Below are 15,035 nucleotides of genomic sequence, written 5' to 3'. Positions count from 1 at the left end.
AACTGATTTAACTGAACAAACTTAAGGAAATAAGCCTTTTTTTTAATTTATTTATGACATTTTCTTGTTGTTTTATGTAGCCTAATAAAAGTCACACAAAGCAGAAGACAAACGTGATAAGGAAATTAATGATTCTTGAAAATTCTTTCAGTCACTGATAGTAGCCAGTGAACTAATCCGTGAACGGATCTTTTGTGTGAATTGACTGAAAAGACTCGAGGCTTCTAAAATGAATCAAAATCTCCATCACTAGTCACCATAGCAATAAAAAGCACACTAAGCTGCACTGGGCGCAGATAGTAAAACGCAATCTGGGTTTTTAATGACGTGTGACCTGACTCATGCGTGGGGGCGGAGTGATAGCACAAATAAATAAATATTGCGTCCAGCAGGGACCGCGGCTTCCGTTATCCCGTTTCATTCTAATTCAGCAATTGTCCAAACCTGGACATAGCCACGGGGTGAAGGAAAAGGAAGGCGAGCGGTTTTTAGAGATGAGGAGAACAACGCAAGCCGTTTGAAGGTTTGGGTGACTGCACATCGAGCGGGGTCTGTCAGGAAGATTAATCCTTGATCTGGAGGAGGAGAGAAGGACGACTGGTCGAGCCGAGCATCATCGTAACAGCCTCTTCCAATGCAACGCGCGAATAACGAGGAATATCTTTTAAGTCTTTATAAAAATTGTCTTTTTATAATCTTAATGCTCATCGTTTACTCTTTATAAATAACTATTTGGGATTGAAATAGTCATTACGCATCTCTTATATGCTCCCGCGTCCCCACGAGGCGAATACACGGCGCAGGCGTTGAGCTAAAATTTATATTATAGTAAATATAGTCTCGCTCTGTGTGATTTAGTATTGCCTTAAATATGTCCGTTGCTGATCATCCATGGTAAAGACTTCTTCTCAGCTTGGTCTTGCGAAAAGTCACATCATATTAATATCTCAAATTGTGGCCGAGAACCCGATTTAAAGGGCCTCATCTTTGTGGACGCTTTGGAACACCTCGAGGAGTCTCTTTACACGGGAATAAGGGCGTCTGAATCCGCGAGGGACGGAAGATGTCGGGTCAGACTTTGACGGACCGCATCGCCGCGGCGCAGTACAGCCTCACGGGATCCGAGGTGGCTCGTGCGGTGTGTAAAGCGACCACGCATGAGGTGATGGCACCTAAAAAAAAACATCTCGAATGTAAGTGGGTTCAGGGTAATATCACACCTTTCTTTGCTACATCATGGGTCTGTTCACCCATACACTTATTAATGGTTTATTTGTCCACTTTGCCCATTATGATCATGCAGTGGCTCCTCAAAGGTCATCAGATACCACTGAATCGGTCAGAAAGGCCTATGGTGCTGGTGTGGTGTCAGCATTGTGGAATGGAGATGTGCAATTGCTCTGTGACTAATGGGCCCTCATTTCACAGTGTGTCTGTCACACAGCAGAGAGACGCCAGAATGAGCAGAGAACATGGCTTCCGTCCACTGTATGGCGTGAAAAAAAAAAAAGCAGACCATTTTTCTCACTCTTCCAAGTAATTTGTTTGGAAAGTCATTTATTTGGTTTGAATGCATTTCATATGCATTCATATTGAAAATTATATCTGTCTGTCTATCTATCTATCTATCTATCTATCTATCTATCTGTCTGTCTGTCTGTCTCTGTCATCTGTCTAGCATGTACGATATAGGAAGAAATACGTACTTTGAATGCCAAGGTATTCTAACTATATACTCTAGTCTAGTCTAGAGCCTTTTGTCTACTAACTGTAAGTTGACTGTACTCCGTGTTGAAAGCATGATAGGAAGTGCATTCAGAGCTAAACTAAAGTAATCAACCCCAGTCTGTTTTCATTGCCTCTCAGATTCACCCCTGCTGAATTATACATTCCTTATTCAGGTCAAAGGTGAAGATGTCACCAGGAACATTAAGTGAAGAATTTGATACAGACGTTCCATCCCTTTGATATTCCATTATAGTGTAAAACTCAGTCTTGCTGTGTGTCATGTAAAATAATTTTATGGAATGACAAAATATGCATGTTATTTATCCAGAACACTGGTAGTAAAAGGAGTTGGTAGAAATTGGACACAAAACAGGCAAGCAATCTGTCAAATTCAACCAGAGTTTGTGTAATAAAGTGCATGTGATATTTATAGGAAAAATAGTACAAAGCTTTTAATATGGGCTCATGCTGAAATTTGAGCACTTTCTCTTTGAAATATGGTGCATTGTGTTAAATCAATGGCTTTCAAACAGTCCTTATCGGCATCACAAAAGGTCTCCGTTTGTGGCAGGTGTCCCAAGCTCCTAAGCACCGTGACACACCCACATCTGTCTCAGAGGAGCATGGGTAATCAGAACACGTCAATTAAATCAGAGATAAGCAATTAAACTGTGTGGCTCAGGACAAAAACACATGGTTGGAAGTTTATTCTTTGGTTTCCATCCATGCGTTCTTCCCATGCTGCATATTTATTCAGTTTATTTATAGTTTCAAACCCCTCAGTATTTGGTATGCGCCACTCAGCATTCACTCAATTCCTCAACAATCTCTTTAATGTGCTGACTCATTAGTTCACCTCCCATTTTGTAATGTACACTCATTTCAGTATCATAGTGTGGCTTGTCTTGATTTTTTGGGGGGGGGGGGGGGGGGGGATTTTGTGTGTACTTAATTGTATTTTTTTTGGTATTTTAGTAAAAAAATCCAAAAAATTAGGAAATTAACTTGGATTTTTCCACTGAATAGGAACAGAAGAATGTCAGTCTAAACCTGCTGGGTGGATTGTTCTGCTGAATTGGTGCATGTAGAGACAACTTATTTCACCTCACTTCTAAGGTTTCCAAATTGGCTGTTTAAACATTTAATTGCCTCAATTTTATTTTGAGTGACAAGTCAAACTGCAAAGATGTTTATATCAACATATTTCGGACTTTCTAAAGGCTTCCTTATATTAGGCCATGTGTTTGGAATAGTCTCATTAGGGGACACCAGAAGCAGCAGTAGCCACAAAACAGTACTGACACTAAAATGTCTTAGTGTCAATGAATTAGATAAGAAATATCAATCCCAACTAGCATCTGCAAACAAATGATGCTAGAGCTTTTCTCAGAACTAACTTCACTTTTCTTAACTAATTTTGCAATTATGTCTTACCATCTGGCGTTAAGGTGATTTTAGTGGATGCATGAAGTCATTTTCCCTCAAGTTCACAAAGGTGTCCTAGCAGTAACCATGTAGATCATTACATTAACTATGGACATGTTCTGCTGTAGTGTTAATTTTTAATTTAGTCTTAGTTTTACTCTCAGGCCCAGTTTCACAAACGGGGCTTAGCTTAACCCAGGACTAGGCCTTAGTTAAATTACAATTTTTAAGCAACTTTTAAAAAAATGCCTTAGAAGAAAACATTACAGGTGTGCATCTTGACACAGAACATTATATATTTTAAGATATGTCAGAGCAAGATATTTTCAGTTGAGACAGCTCAAACATGCATTTTAGTCTGGGACTAGCTTAAGCCTTGTCTGTGAAACCGGGGGTAAGTCTTTTAAATTTGTCTTAGTCTTAGTCCTGGTGTCAAATGTACTTTATAGTTATCATATTAAGTCAATCTTGTTCTGTTTTTGTTAAATCAAGTTTTAGTTGACTTAGTGTCTAAGCATTTTAGTTTAGTTTTAGTCAATGAAAGATTTTCATCACATTTTCGTCATGCTGTATAATAGTTAAGCTAATTAAAAAAAGAAAAGAAAAGAAAATATATAAGAAGCACTGATTTGCAGATTTTAACTCTTTATATCTGGCAACCTCACACATGAACGCTTGTGTGGTAGAGGCATATACAGCAGTCCGCAATAATGTTTTGTCTCCTTTTTTTTTTGACAAAAATAAAAATAGATTTTTCCTAAAGTTTATTATATATTTTTTTTTTAAATACATTTTAGTCTCGTCTTTTATCATCAACAATATTGCATGTTGATATAGTCACAGTTATCATTTATTGACCTTATCGTCGTCTCGTCATCGTCTTGTCTTAGTCATGGAAAAAATCTGGTCAATGAACATTTTTCATCATACTTTTCGTAACGAAATTAACACCTTTTCTACTCATTAATTCTGTTCACTAAATTTTCGTGGACAAAATCCAGTAATTTCAGTAGGAATCCATGCAATCAGGAATTTCATGTGAGGATGAAAAATTTCCCCTACAGGTATTGCATTGAGTTTAATTTGTCATTCAAATTTGGCATGTTCAAACAGAAAGCCGTTTGAAAGTGACTTGTGTGAGCTTTGCTTACATTGCTACACTTTTGACAATAAACAACTGATCTTTTTGTCCAGAAAATTTCTCTGTGTGATATGTGATAGCACCTTAAAACAACTTTAGTCAAACAAAAAATGTCCTAATACTTATGAATGTGAACAAACTGTTTAGGAAAATTACTGGATACACAAGCACCATTTTGTATAAACTTAAAATAAGGGGTTAATATTGAATAACTTACTGGCAGTAACATAATGCCAGTTTCTTTATGTTTTTGCTCCACCAATGAAAATAGTTTCAAAGGAAGCCCAGCAAAACTGTTGCGCATCGTCTAGTAACACAATAGTGGTGTTTTGTTCCTGAATCAGTGTTTGTGAATGATTCAGTTGAGTGAATGATTCAAAGACTCATAAAGCCACTCAGCCACTTGTTTCCATCCTGAATGATTTAGCATTTTGATCTAATCAGTCGAATGAATGATTCCAACGACTCACTCATAAAGATCGTCACTTGTCATCACCTACTGGTTTATTGATGTAACCTGCAGAAAGATTCACTAAAAAATCCCAAGACTGACAAGAACATGCAAACGACAGAGCACTACAAACCATGAACCAACCCAGTGCTGTTGGACAATTATATCAGCATTTTATAGGCAAAATTTCTGCAAATGTTAGCAATGTTAAGATGCTTAATTATCTGAATTAAACGAAAACATGATGTTTGCATTGGCTGCTGATTAGATATTTTGCTTTCCTGCTTTGTTTAGCATAATCTTATTCTAATTGGATGCATATTTGCTGTACTATGTACATTTATAGATGAGTCAAGAAATCAAGGAATGAAAATACTCATAGGCATCTGGTTCATTCTATGTCGATACTATTTGTGGATACTGAAGGTAGAATGGCAATGTGGGGCCAGACAATCGGTAGGGTGTCAAGTTCAAACTCACACTTGAGTTTCAAACATCAACAGTATTATGATAAAGATTCATTTTGTCTAATAACCTTAAGGAGATATATGACTGATTCTCTGCTAGATGGGAGGGGCTAAAGAAGGAAATCATTAATCTGAGTTTCACAAGAAAAAAAGAGGCTATTGAGGCCACCAGGGTGTCATTTCAATCAAAGTGCTGATTTAAAAAGCTTCTCTTACAGCTTAATCAGAGTAAAATTTATGTTAGCTTACGAAATACATTAAAATCAAAACATTACTCAAGAGAGAATAATGCATCCTGGCTATTTTCAGTGCATCTCTGTGAATCAGTCTCGCTCTGTTCTGCTCTTTTTCTTTCTCTTTGTCTCTTCCTGCCTGCATCGCTCTAGCTTGCTCTTTCTGTCCATGTCTTTCAGCAATTACAAATCAAACGGTGCAACATTGGTGATATTCTGTCTGCAGTGTGTGAAAGTAAAAGAGTGAAAGATGGTGCTGCACTGATGTCACTCAGCAAGACAAATCAGCAGTGCTGTGATGTCACAGTATTAAAATGTAGCTTTCATCCAATCACGACAAGTCATAGTGGCTAGCAGAGTGCTTTCAGTACCCTGGACAGGGACAACACCACTGCAACCAAACTAACACCTCCCTTTACTCTTATATTCTGCCAATTCCCGTTATTTCAGCACCCTTCCCCCCACACTGCTGACTTAGAGCTCATTGCGTCCTTGGAGCCTCATTCATTGTGCATTAGTCATTGTGCATGCTAATTTAAAACTCCAAAATGAGTCATTTATGATTTCGTATAAGCACATGCACATAGTTGCACTTGAATGTAGAGAGGGAGATGCTCTTCTGTCCATTCATTGCACAGATGTTTGTAGTGCTGCTTGCTTAATGGCAAATAGTGCCAAATTTGTCACCTGGGTTAATCAGGCTACAATCACACTGGCAGTCGTGTACATGGCATCGATGGGTGCTGTTAGTACACCGCTGTGCCATGAATTATGCAAGACGAGATGTGTTTCCTGTGTTATCTGACTGCCAGGCCTCAGGAGAGCAGGGGGCAAGGATCTTGACCGGGTCTGCCATTAGAGATTAGGCCACATAGGATGCTACTGATTCTCACATTGGTGTAGAAGTCAAACAGACTGAGATTATAAATGTCATGCTGGAGATTGAGATTAGTTTTTCCAAATGAGGAAGGGGGTTAGAATAGGTCAAGTGACTAGAGATTATTCTGGAGAGGTAAAACAGAGCACTGTGATTATAATAGCACATCTGATGTCAGATGCTCAGTCAACATGAAATGTGTTTGCAAAGCATTTTGCTTCTATAAAGTGACTCATTTCAGTGTTACACACATTCAAATTCTATGATATACCATACGATACCATATCAGTTATCGACTGGTATAAAAGATTTTAATTTATTGGGTGATGTTGGATTTAACTCTGTATGCTTATTACCTCTGTTTTATTTATTTAGATTGCCTTTGCTATCATCTAATACTCACTGTAAGATATCTTTAAAAACATAATTTGCTGCACATTATAATGCCGTGATGCCTAAATTCACTTGTAGCATTTAAATGATTGATTTTTATTTATTTAACCAAAATAATCTAGATTTTTTTTTTATATTGTCCATATATTGGGTATTAGTCATAACATGAAATTAACTGTTGACTTATCTGTACCACCCAACTTCTAATAATATTGATGCATCCCTAAATATAGGTGCACGAAATGTCTTTTTATTTTTACCAAAAAACATTACATTTTGAGTCACAGATCAGTCTGATAAAGTCTTTTTGGAGAGAAAATTAAAAATACTATTTGGTAGCAAAAGTGACAGTATATTGTCATTTTACTCTTTTCAGAGTAGAAAAAATGTAGAGCGAGACTTGATTTTATCCATTAGGAATAATAAATGGGGATTTCATATTGATTTTACTGCAAATATTTTTTAATTGAATCACACTTAAACACATTAAGCAAAATTAAAGTCTTATAGTAAACTATTGGGATATGTACTCTAAGTGTATTTGGGCATTAGACTGTATATGTGTAGACTGTATATATTTGACTGTAGACTGTATTTGTACACTGTATATATTTGCTAATATTATTAACAAATTTGTCTTAAGGAAGTTAAGGGTGATTTACTTAAATATTTGTAAAATGTTAAAATATTTCCTTCAGCAGAAATAAAATTGTAAAAATTCCAGGTTTTCTAACAGTTACTTTAATCATGCTAATATATGATATGAACTCATATATGCACTACAGAAAGGAAGATATTCTCCTGTACAGGCTGGTTTACACTGGTTTCTTCTTGGATGCTACGTTGCCACGCTGCTTGCCAGTGAGGGCACATGCAGGCTCTCAATTGTTTTGCTCCAGGGAGCGGCCTATAAATAAATAGAGTTTTTCAGGCTTCATTCATGTGTAGTGGTATATGGCTGTTTTTGTTCTCGAAATACACATATTCAGCTCTCATTTATTACACACTATCTTAAAATCAGTATTCATTCCAGCATGCTCGTCAGTTTGCATTGCTCTGCAGAATGAACATGGCGAAGCTGTCAATTTCCATAAAATCAAGCAGCTAGTAGTATAGCATCTTTGGCTGGGTAATATTAGTAAAAATATGCAAACATTAAACTTGTCTAAAGCAATAAGATAAGTACACCATGGCCAGGTTATTTAAGGTCTGAAATATTTAAGACAATCACTTGTTATAAAAAGCTGACTGTAATGCACATTAGCATGCTAAGATCTGCATGAATTTTTCATCTGGTTGTTCTGTCATTGTGCAAGTTTGCAATAAAACTCAAAGAAACTATCACATGACACTTCATTGACAGCTTATATTACAGAAGCATTCTGTGATATTAAACAAGCTTTTATGATATGACATAACATGCATAGAAAATGACACTTCTGGGAGTAGACATCTCAGCAATGGTTACTCACATCCACAACATGCAATATTGCACACAATTAAGTCACTTTTATCTTTAACAAAGAATGCACCTACACAGTCATTTCACATAATTTTACAATCTCTGTGAGTAATTGGACACAAACCTAGCCAGAACTCACCCAGCCACAGAACATGCACTACAATAATAAGAGCTGTATGGAAATGTGTTAGTTTGAAATATCACTGATTGTGCCTTTAATTATTAGGATGTGAATCTATCTCTCTTCAGATTATTAGTATTCAGTTTTTGTGTCTTTATTGTGTTTTCATGTTATAACTTTTATGTTGAAATTTCTTGGCCTGCTGGTTAATCCATGAACATGACAATAAACACAGGAAACTATCAAACAGGTTGATAACGAGGCCTAGCATGTACTTTTAGAAAGTTGGAAGAGACACTATATTGTTTGTAAAGATTGAACAAACAATTTTTGTTCAACCACAAACTCTAGAAAAGGTAAAACTGCAGTTGTCACCTTACGCTAGTTTGGTCTTTTGTGGTCAGGTTGCTGTTTGTAAATTATTATCAATATATTTTATGTGAAAATAGCCCTAAATTAATCATGTTACAGATAACTGATTTTCTATGCCTGGTTGGTAATTCACTAAAACGAAGTGAACAGTATTCAGAATTCTATCAGAAGATTTGTAACTCACTGAAATACTAGTGCAAAACAATATTAAAATCTTATTTATGATCTTGTCGTGATTAAATGTCAACCACCCACTGAAAGGTTTGCCATTCAAACTAAAGTGTCTTTCTTAAGTTCAATAGCATTTGCGCATAATGTGTTGAAGTGTTGAGTCACAACCCAGATCAGAGCTGCTGTATGAAGCGGTCTGTGTACACATGCTGTTTGATCAAGAGGAAGTGGCAGTAAGTTTTCTTTTACAGTCTTTAGCTATTCTATTAGGAGGACACTCACTGTTAACTGGCCTCTTGCTTTACTCTATGGCTGTGTAGTACATTGCTTAATTAAATGTTGCAATGTCTTAATATTCAACAAAGGAGACCTGGTTTCCCGACCGCAGACTAAGTGCTATGGTTGCCAGGGAAACAGGCGGTTTAAGCATGTCTGTCTCCCCTCCTGCTCATGTCTTTAGAAGAGTTAAAACTGCTGGTTTAGTGACGGACTGCTCTGTGCATTTTGACACATGGCATGATACCTGTGTTATGTTGGTGCCTAGTTTGTAATAGCTATCTCAATGTGCATAAATGCATGATGCAATTACTCCACAATGGCCTTTACAATCTGGGTGAAAAGGCTTGTGTAATGACACCTCAGAAGGTTAATTGAATGTCTGAAGTGCATGTTCTAGAGCTTTCTCTGCTGCTAATGGTCACTTCATGCTACTCAAGGTGTCCAGTGCATTTAATCACCTTATTTTGCAATGCAGAAGTAAGCTGTTTTCTTTGAATGTAGATTTATTAGGCACTATATGTAAATAACTTGAAGAATAACAAAGTGCAGTAAAAGGTCTATTTGTACTACGAGCCAGTGTGATTATGATTCTGATCATAAATCAAAATAATATGATAACAAATACCAATTTGTGGTATAAAAAGCGTATCAGACTTTTTTCAGGTAAAATAACTGGAAGTGACGACACCGGCCTTGTACATTCAAATTACAAATGCCAGCATCCACACTTGTGTTAGAAATAAGGTGGATGGGGTGTTAACTATAAACACATAGACCAAGCTGTTATGAATTTGGGATTTTATTTGCTCAAATTTACAAAACAGTGACAGCAAATTCTATGATTTTTTTTAAAAATAAAAAAGTAATGTGTTAATATCCACACATCAGTCATGCTTAGTTTTTAAAATTATTGACTGTGTTTCCAGCATATATATATATATATATATATATATATATATATATATATATATATATATATATATATATATATAAATATATAAATACAAGAGGCTTGTATTTTTATAATTTTGTCATAAGAAAGACTTTTTGAATATTGACTTTGACCAGTTACAAAGGTCATGGGAAGTACAGGTTTAGGGGATAGAAAATTAGCTCAAAATAAAAACTATAGAAGCCACTAGAAAGTCCCGCCATGATAGAAAAACAAATGTATGTGTGTGGTAAATGGATCTGCCACCGATACTGTAATTTGCTCCTGTTATTGAACAGGGAAAGTGGCCAAGTTGATGGTCGATAATAGTTGGGGAGCTAGGGGCGGTAGTTTTTCAGTCTGCTATATGAGCTGGTGGTGCAGCTGCTTCTCACTGCATTTACAGTGTGACTGCTGCACTCTGATACCATTAGAGTATTGTGTGCAGCGCTTCAGCTTAGCAAGCTGTTTATTTGTTTGGCTGTTTTTTCAAGATTTTGTGCATGTGTAAGCATTCCTGCCATGTGTAAATTGAGAACCGTGAGACGCTTCATATCTGACTGCACTACTGATTCTCCATCCCAGCTTTCTCTCTTCATAAATAATTTAGGAAGCGAAGGCTAAGTCAGAGATACTGTGTCCTTTGAAATACTACTGCACAAAACTCAAACTTGTATTATATTATGACTCATACGTAATTGTAATTTGTTTTAGGCAATTTAGTTTTTTTCCCAAAAAAAACAAAACAATATATTTCTCTCTCTCTCTCTCTCTCTGAAGTATCATGTCATATTGTGAGAAAAAGAACTAGGGCACAACTAGGTTTTTTTTTTGTTTTATATTTAGTTTAGGCCTCTGCGATTATGTAATCTCATCTTGTACATGAATGTGTGCATACCCTTCCTCTTTCACTCAAGGTGACAGCATCCATCAGCCCCCTGGTGTTTTTCTACCCTATTTCGCCTTTAAATAATTTATCATTTCCTATGTGATGAGAGGAGAAACTGCAAGTTGTCCCGTTGTGAAATATACATCATAGTCTCTTAATTGGATTATAATCATATATTAAATTATATCTGAGACTCTGTTACAGTGCTTGTCAGTATGTACAAATACTGTTTGAATCCAGACACTGCTGTGGTTTCAGGATATGTGTTGTGATGTGTAGTTCATGATGAAGGATGGATGGTGTATGTGTGGTCTGTAGGAGGAGAGCAGGCTGCTTTGTCGTAATCTCCTTAGAGACCGATACTGATAGAAATCTGTGTGTGTGCACACTTCCTCCTGTACTGAAGGTGTGATAGAAAGAAAAAGAGAAGGACTGAGAAATGAAAAATCTGCTAACCTGTGTCTAACTATCTGTTAAACAATGTATCTAACTATATGTCTGTCTATCCATCAGTCTAACTTTTTAACATTCTCCTTCTGTCTTTCTCTTGGTCTATCTGTTTGTTTGGTCTAACTATCTAACTGACTAACCATTTGTCTGAAAATCTGTCTTTCTGTTTGAAAACTTATCAGTCTGTCTGTCTACCTGATTAACTGTCTATGCTTGTCTGTTTAATTGTCTGTCTTTATGTCTAACTCTCTGTCTGTCTGACAAGCTGTCTTTCTAACCTTTAGTATGTAACTATCTGCATGTCTTACATTTTCACTGACTACTGTATCAACTATTTAATCAGTTATCTTTCTGCCTGACAGCCTAACTATCCAACTGCCTGTCTGTTTAACAGTGTAACTATCTATCTGTCGGTCTGTCTGTCTGTCTAACTGTCTCTTGGTTTGTCTAGCTATCCAACCGTCTACTACAATATATCTGTGTTGATCTAACTATCTATCTAACTCTTCAACTATCTGTCTGTCTGTCCAGCTGTCTGCCTGTCTGTCTAAATCTGTCTGTCTTTCTGTGATGCACTGGTGCATCACAGAATTCCCATCACACTGCATTATTCAATGTTATGACAGCGCTGTAATATTTATCACCTGTTCTGTTCCTTTCATATCTGCATTATTGAGCCTAGGCTGCTCTTCATGGATACTATATGCCATACCTACATAAAAAGTTGTGAACTCTCTCTTGATTTAGCCTTCTGATCCTAAATGTCTTTTAATAGTATGTTTGATATACTAGCATGCTAAGCACAGTTCAGAAACAGAGTAAGACTGAAACTGAATGCAGGATAACACTAAATAGCACTGGTTCCTGTGTGTTACTCTTACCCTAATGTTCTGGTATGTGTTGTGCCCGCTGCTTTTACCCAGAGTGCCATAATACAGTATGGAGAAACTGTTAAATGTGTTCAACTTAAAGCTTAAAAAGATCTAGATAAGCTCTGAATATTCTATGTCATATTCCCTTACAGACTTGATCCAGGCAACCCAGGAGTCCAATGTCAATATTCCCCAGATGGCTGATACCCTGTTTGAGAGAGCGGGAAATGCCAGCTGGATTGTGGTCTTCAAGGCTTTGGTCACCACTCACCACCTGATGGTTCACGGCAATGAGGTGAGAATCAAGCAATTGATTACTGCAATGTTATTTATATGATATTTGTGAGTTAAACGAGTGTTAAGTCCTGATATTTTGAATGAAATGATTATTATGAAGACAGAGTGTCATTATGGATAGATGTTTGTGGCACATATTAGGGCTGTGCGATTAATCGAAATCGTAATAAAATCACGATTTGAGCGTGCGCGATTTCTAAATCGCTTTATAGCACGATTTTCCGCGGCCGCGACCTCCCGCAGTATGCTATCCGATCCAATCAGAATGCAGCGCACCTAAGTGGAGTGCGAGAACAGAACAGACTGGGCATATGCCTAACTCCAGGTTCACACACTCTGTCTGTGATGCGTATTTTTTCCGAGCCCATGTTAATGGATCAGAGCTTCACACTGCACGCGGTAAAAGATGTGAACAGAAAAGGTTAGACATCGAAAGGTGCGAAAAGAATGAATATCTAGCGCATGGGCATAGAGAGAGTTGTGAGTGAGTGAGTGAGTGAGTGAGTGAGTGAGAGGAGACATGTTTTAATTGCGCGCACTCTCTCTGGACGAGAGCAGCGTGTATCTGAGCATGCGTGTCTGGTTTTGTGACAAAGCAAAGGAAATCTGCGAGTGAGTGGAGAGATTTCCCGCTCGCGTATTATTTTAATGTGCTTTAGCGTTACAATAACTCGCTCTCGCTGCTGCTTCTGCACCGCATACACATACTGTATACGCACTGCTGATGGAGTACGTGTGAACCTTGGGCAATAAATATATTTCAGCACCTGAGGCACCGCTACAATGAGCTCTATGACCAATGCATGGCAAAAAAAAAAAAGCCCTGGACACAGGTTTTATTTTATTTATTTATTTATTTTATTTTATTTTTTTTGTTGCCATATGTCTAGACATTTTGTTTGACATCTTTACTTAGTGATTATTTATGTCTGTTCTAGAGGCATGTTACAACTTTTTGATAAAGCTCTCATTGGTTTTCTTTTGGAAATATGTTTCGAATTTATACTGAATGCATTTATGACTGTAAAGCATGTCTGTGTGTCAAAATCGTGATTAAAATCGAAATCGCACAATTGATAAAAAAATCGTGTTTTTTTTTTTTTGTCCATATCGCAGAGCTATAGCGTATGTTATGATGTGGTGTGTGTGTGTGTGTGTATGTGTGATTTTGGGTATTTTTGTCAGGGGATGTGTATCTGTGTTTTTATGCTTTTTTGTGTAAAGTCCACTTAGACAAAATATGCAATCTCTCTAGAAGTGGATTTATCATTCAAAAGGTATTTTTAAATTCCACAAAAAATATTAATCAGCACAACTATTTTCAATGGTGATAATAATAAGAAATATTACAAAAAATCTGCATAATACTTTTTATGTATTTTTTTGATCCACTAAATGCAGACTCGGTAAGCATAATAATTTCAGTAACACTTTACCATAAGGTTCCATTTGTTGACTATATTTAATGCTTAACTAACATTACATTAATGCATATTTAATGCATTAACTAACAATGAGCAATACATTTGTTACAGTATTTATTAATCTTTGTTAATATTAGTTAATAAAAATACAGCTTTAGAAGTATTTTAAAGTATTTTTCATTGTTACTTTGTTTGTTAGTTTGTAAACTAATGAAATTTCATTAAAAACTTTTAAACTGTCATGAATGTTTGTTTCACTGGAAAGGAGGCAAACACTTAAAAGCTGAAAACAGTCAGACGTTTGCTGTTTGTGAAAATTACCGCACTGACCTGGCTCAAAATTCTCACTTCAACTCAGAATGTATTAAATGGCTCAGTAATACAAAAAAAAGTGGTTTGGAAAAGTGTGTTTTCTAATTGATTCTGGTTTGGTTGGCAGATGTTTGCATTTCTGAAAGACGTCAATGCAGGGTCTGCATAATATTTAACCTTCATCAACCATGCAACAAACGCTTGTGAAGTCTTGCCTTGAATTTGAATAATTTTCTGAGGAGCTTATCCCTTCAGCTGACCACCTATTGCACTAAAAGCCCTCTCGCTGTCTGTTATCACCGTTATCACACCCATCAGACACACAATAGGAGCAGAGACAGACAGGCGGGCAGATGCTCCAGCCCTCTCTCCCCCTCTCTATTTCTAAAAAGCGCAGTTTACTCTTTCAGTCAAGGCTGGTGCTGTGTGGTGACAGAGACACTGGAGAGAGAAAAGGCAGATGGCCGTGGAAGGCAGAATGAGATAAAGAGCGAGAAGAATGGATGATAAAATGAGGGAGAAATTACAGAAATTCGAGATGGAGAAGTGCAGCTTCCAAGGATTATTGAATAAATATGAAGCTACAGATGTGCGTTGTGTGTGATTAGGCGTCACTATGTTATAAATAGTGTCGGGGACAGTTATAGAGTTTTGCACAAGGACATGCTAGTTGTGACATGATGGAATGGACATGTGTGACAAATTCAGGGCACCTTATGATTCAGTTGCTTGTAGATTTA

The 15,035-nt window shown here is 36.9% G+C and overlaps 1 protein-coding gene across 7 annotated transcripts in view; it reads left to right on the top strand.

Annotated features, from left to right (window-relative positions):
* The first annotated feature begins 340 nt into the window (after positions 1–340).
* Positions 341–15,035, top strand: part of LOC109105408 (clathrin coat assembly protein AP180-like) — a 40,293-nt gene continuing 25,598 nt past the window's right edge. For 3 of the 7 annotated variants that reach the window (XM_042772815.1, XM_042772816.1, XM_042772814.1), the window contains exons 1-2: positions 342–1,193; positions 12,415–12,557. In XM_042772815.1, the coding sequence (XP_042628749.1) occupies positions 1,064–1,193; positions 12,415–12,557 (273 nt within the window). In that variant the 5' untranslated portion in view covers positions 342–1,063. Of the gene's footprint in view, positions 1,194–12,414; positions 12,558–15,035 lie in introns of all 7 variants that reach the window. The other 4 variants (XM_042772811.1, XM_042772813.1, XM_042772809.1 and 1 more) reach the window with 2 other exon arrangements.

Source organism: Cyprinus carpio, chromosome A16, assembly GCF_018340385.1.
Source record: "Cyprinus carpio isolate SPL01 chromosome A16, ASM1834038v1, whole genome shotgun sequence".
In the NCBI taxonomy this organism is placed as follows: Eukaryota; Metazoa; Chordata; class Actinopteri; order Cypriniformes; family Cyprinidae; genus Cyprinus; species Cyprinus carpio.
Note: the sequence above shows the minus strand (reverse complement) of the source record. Positions and strands in the feature narration are given on the sequence as shown.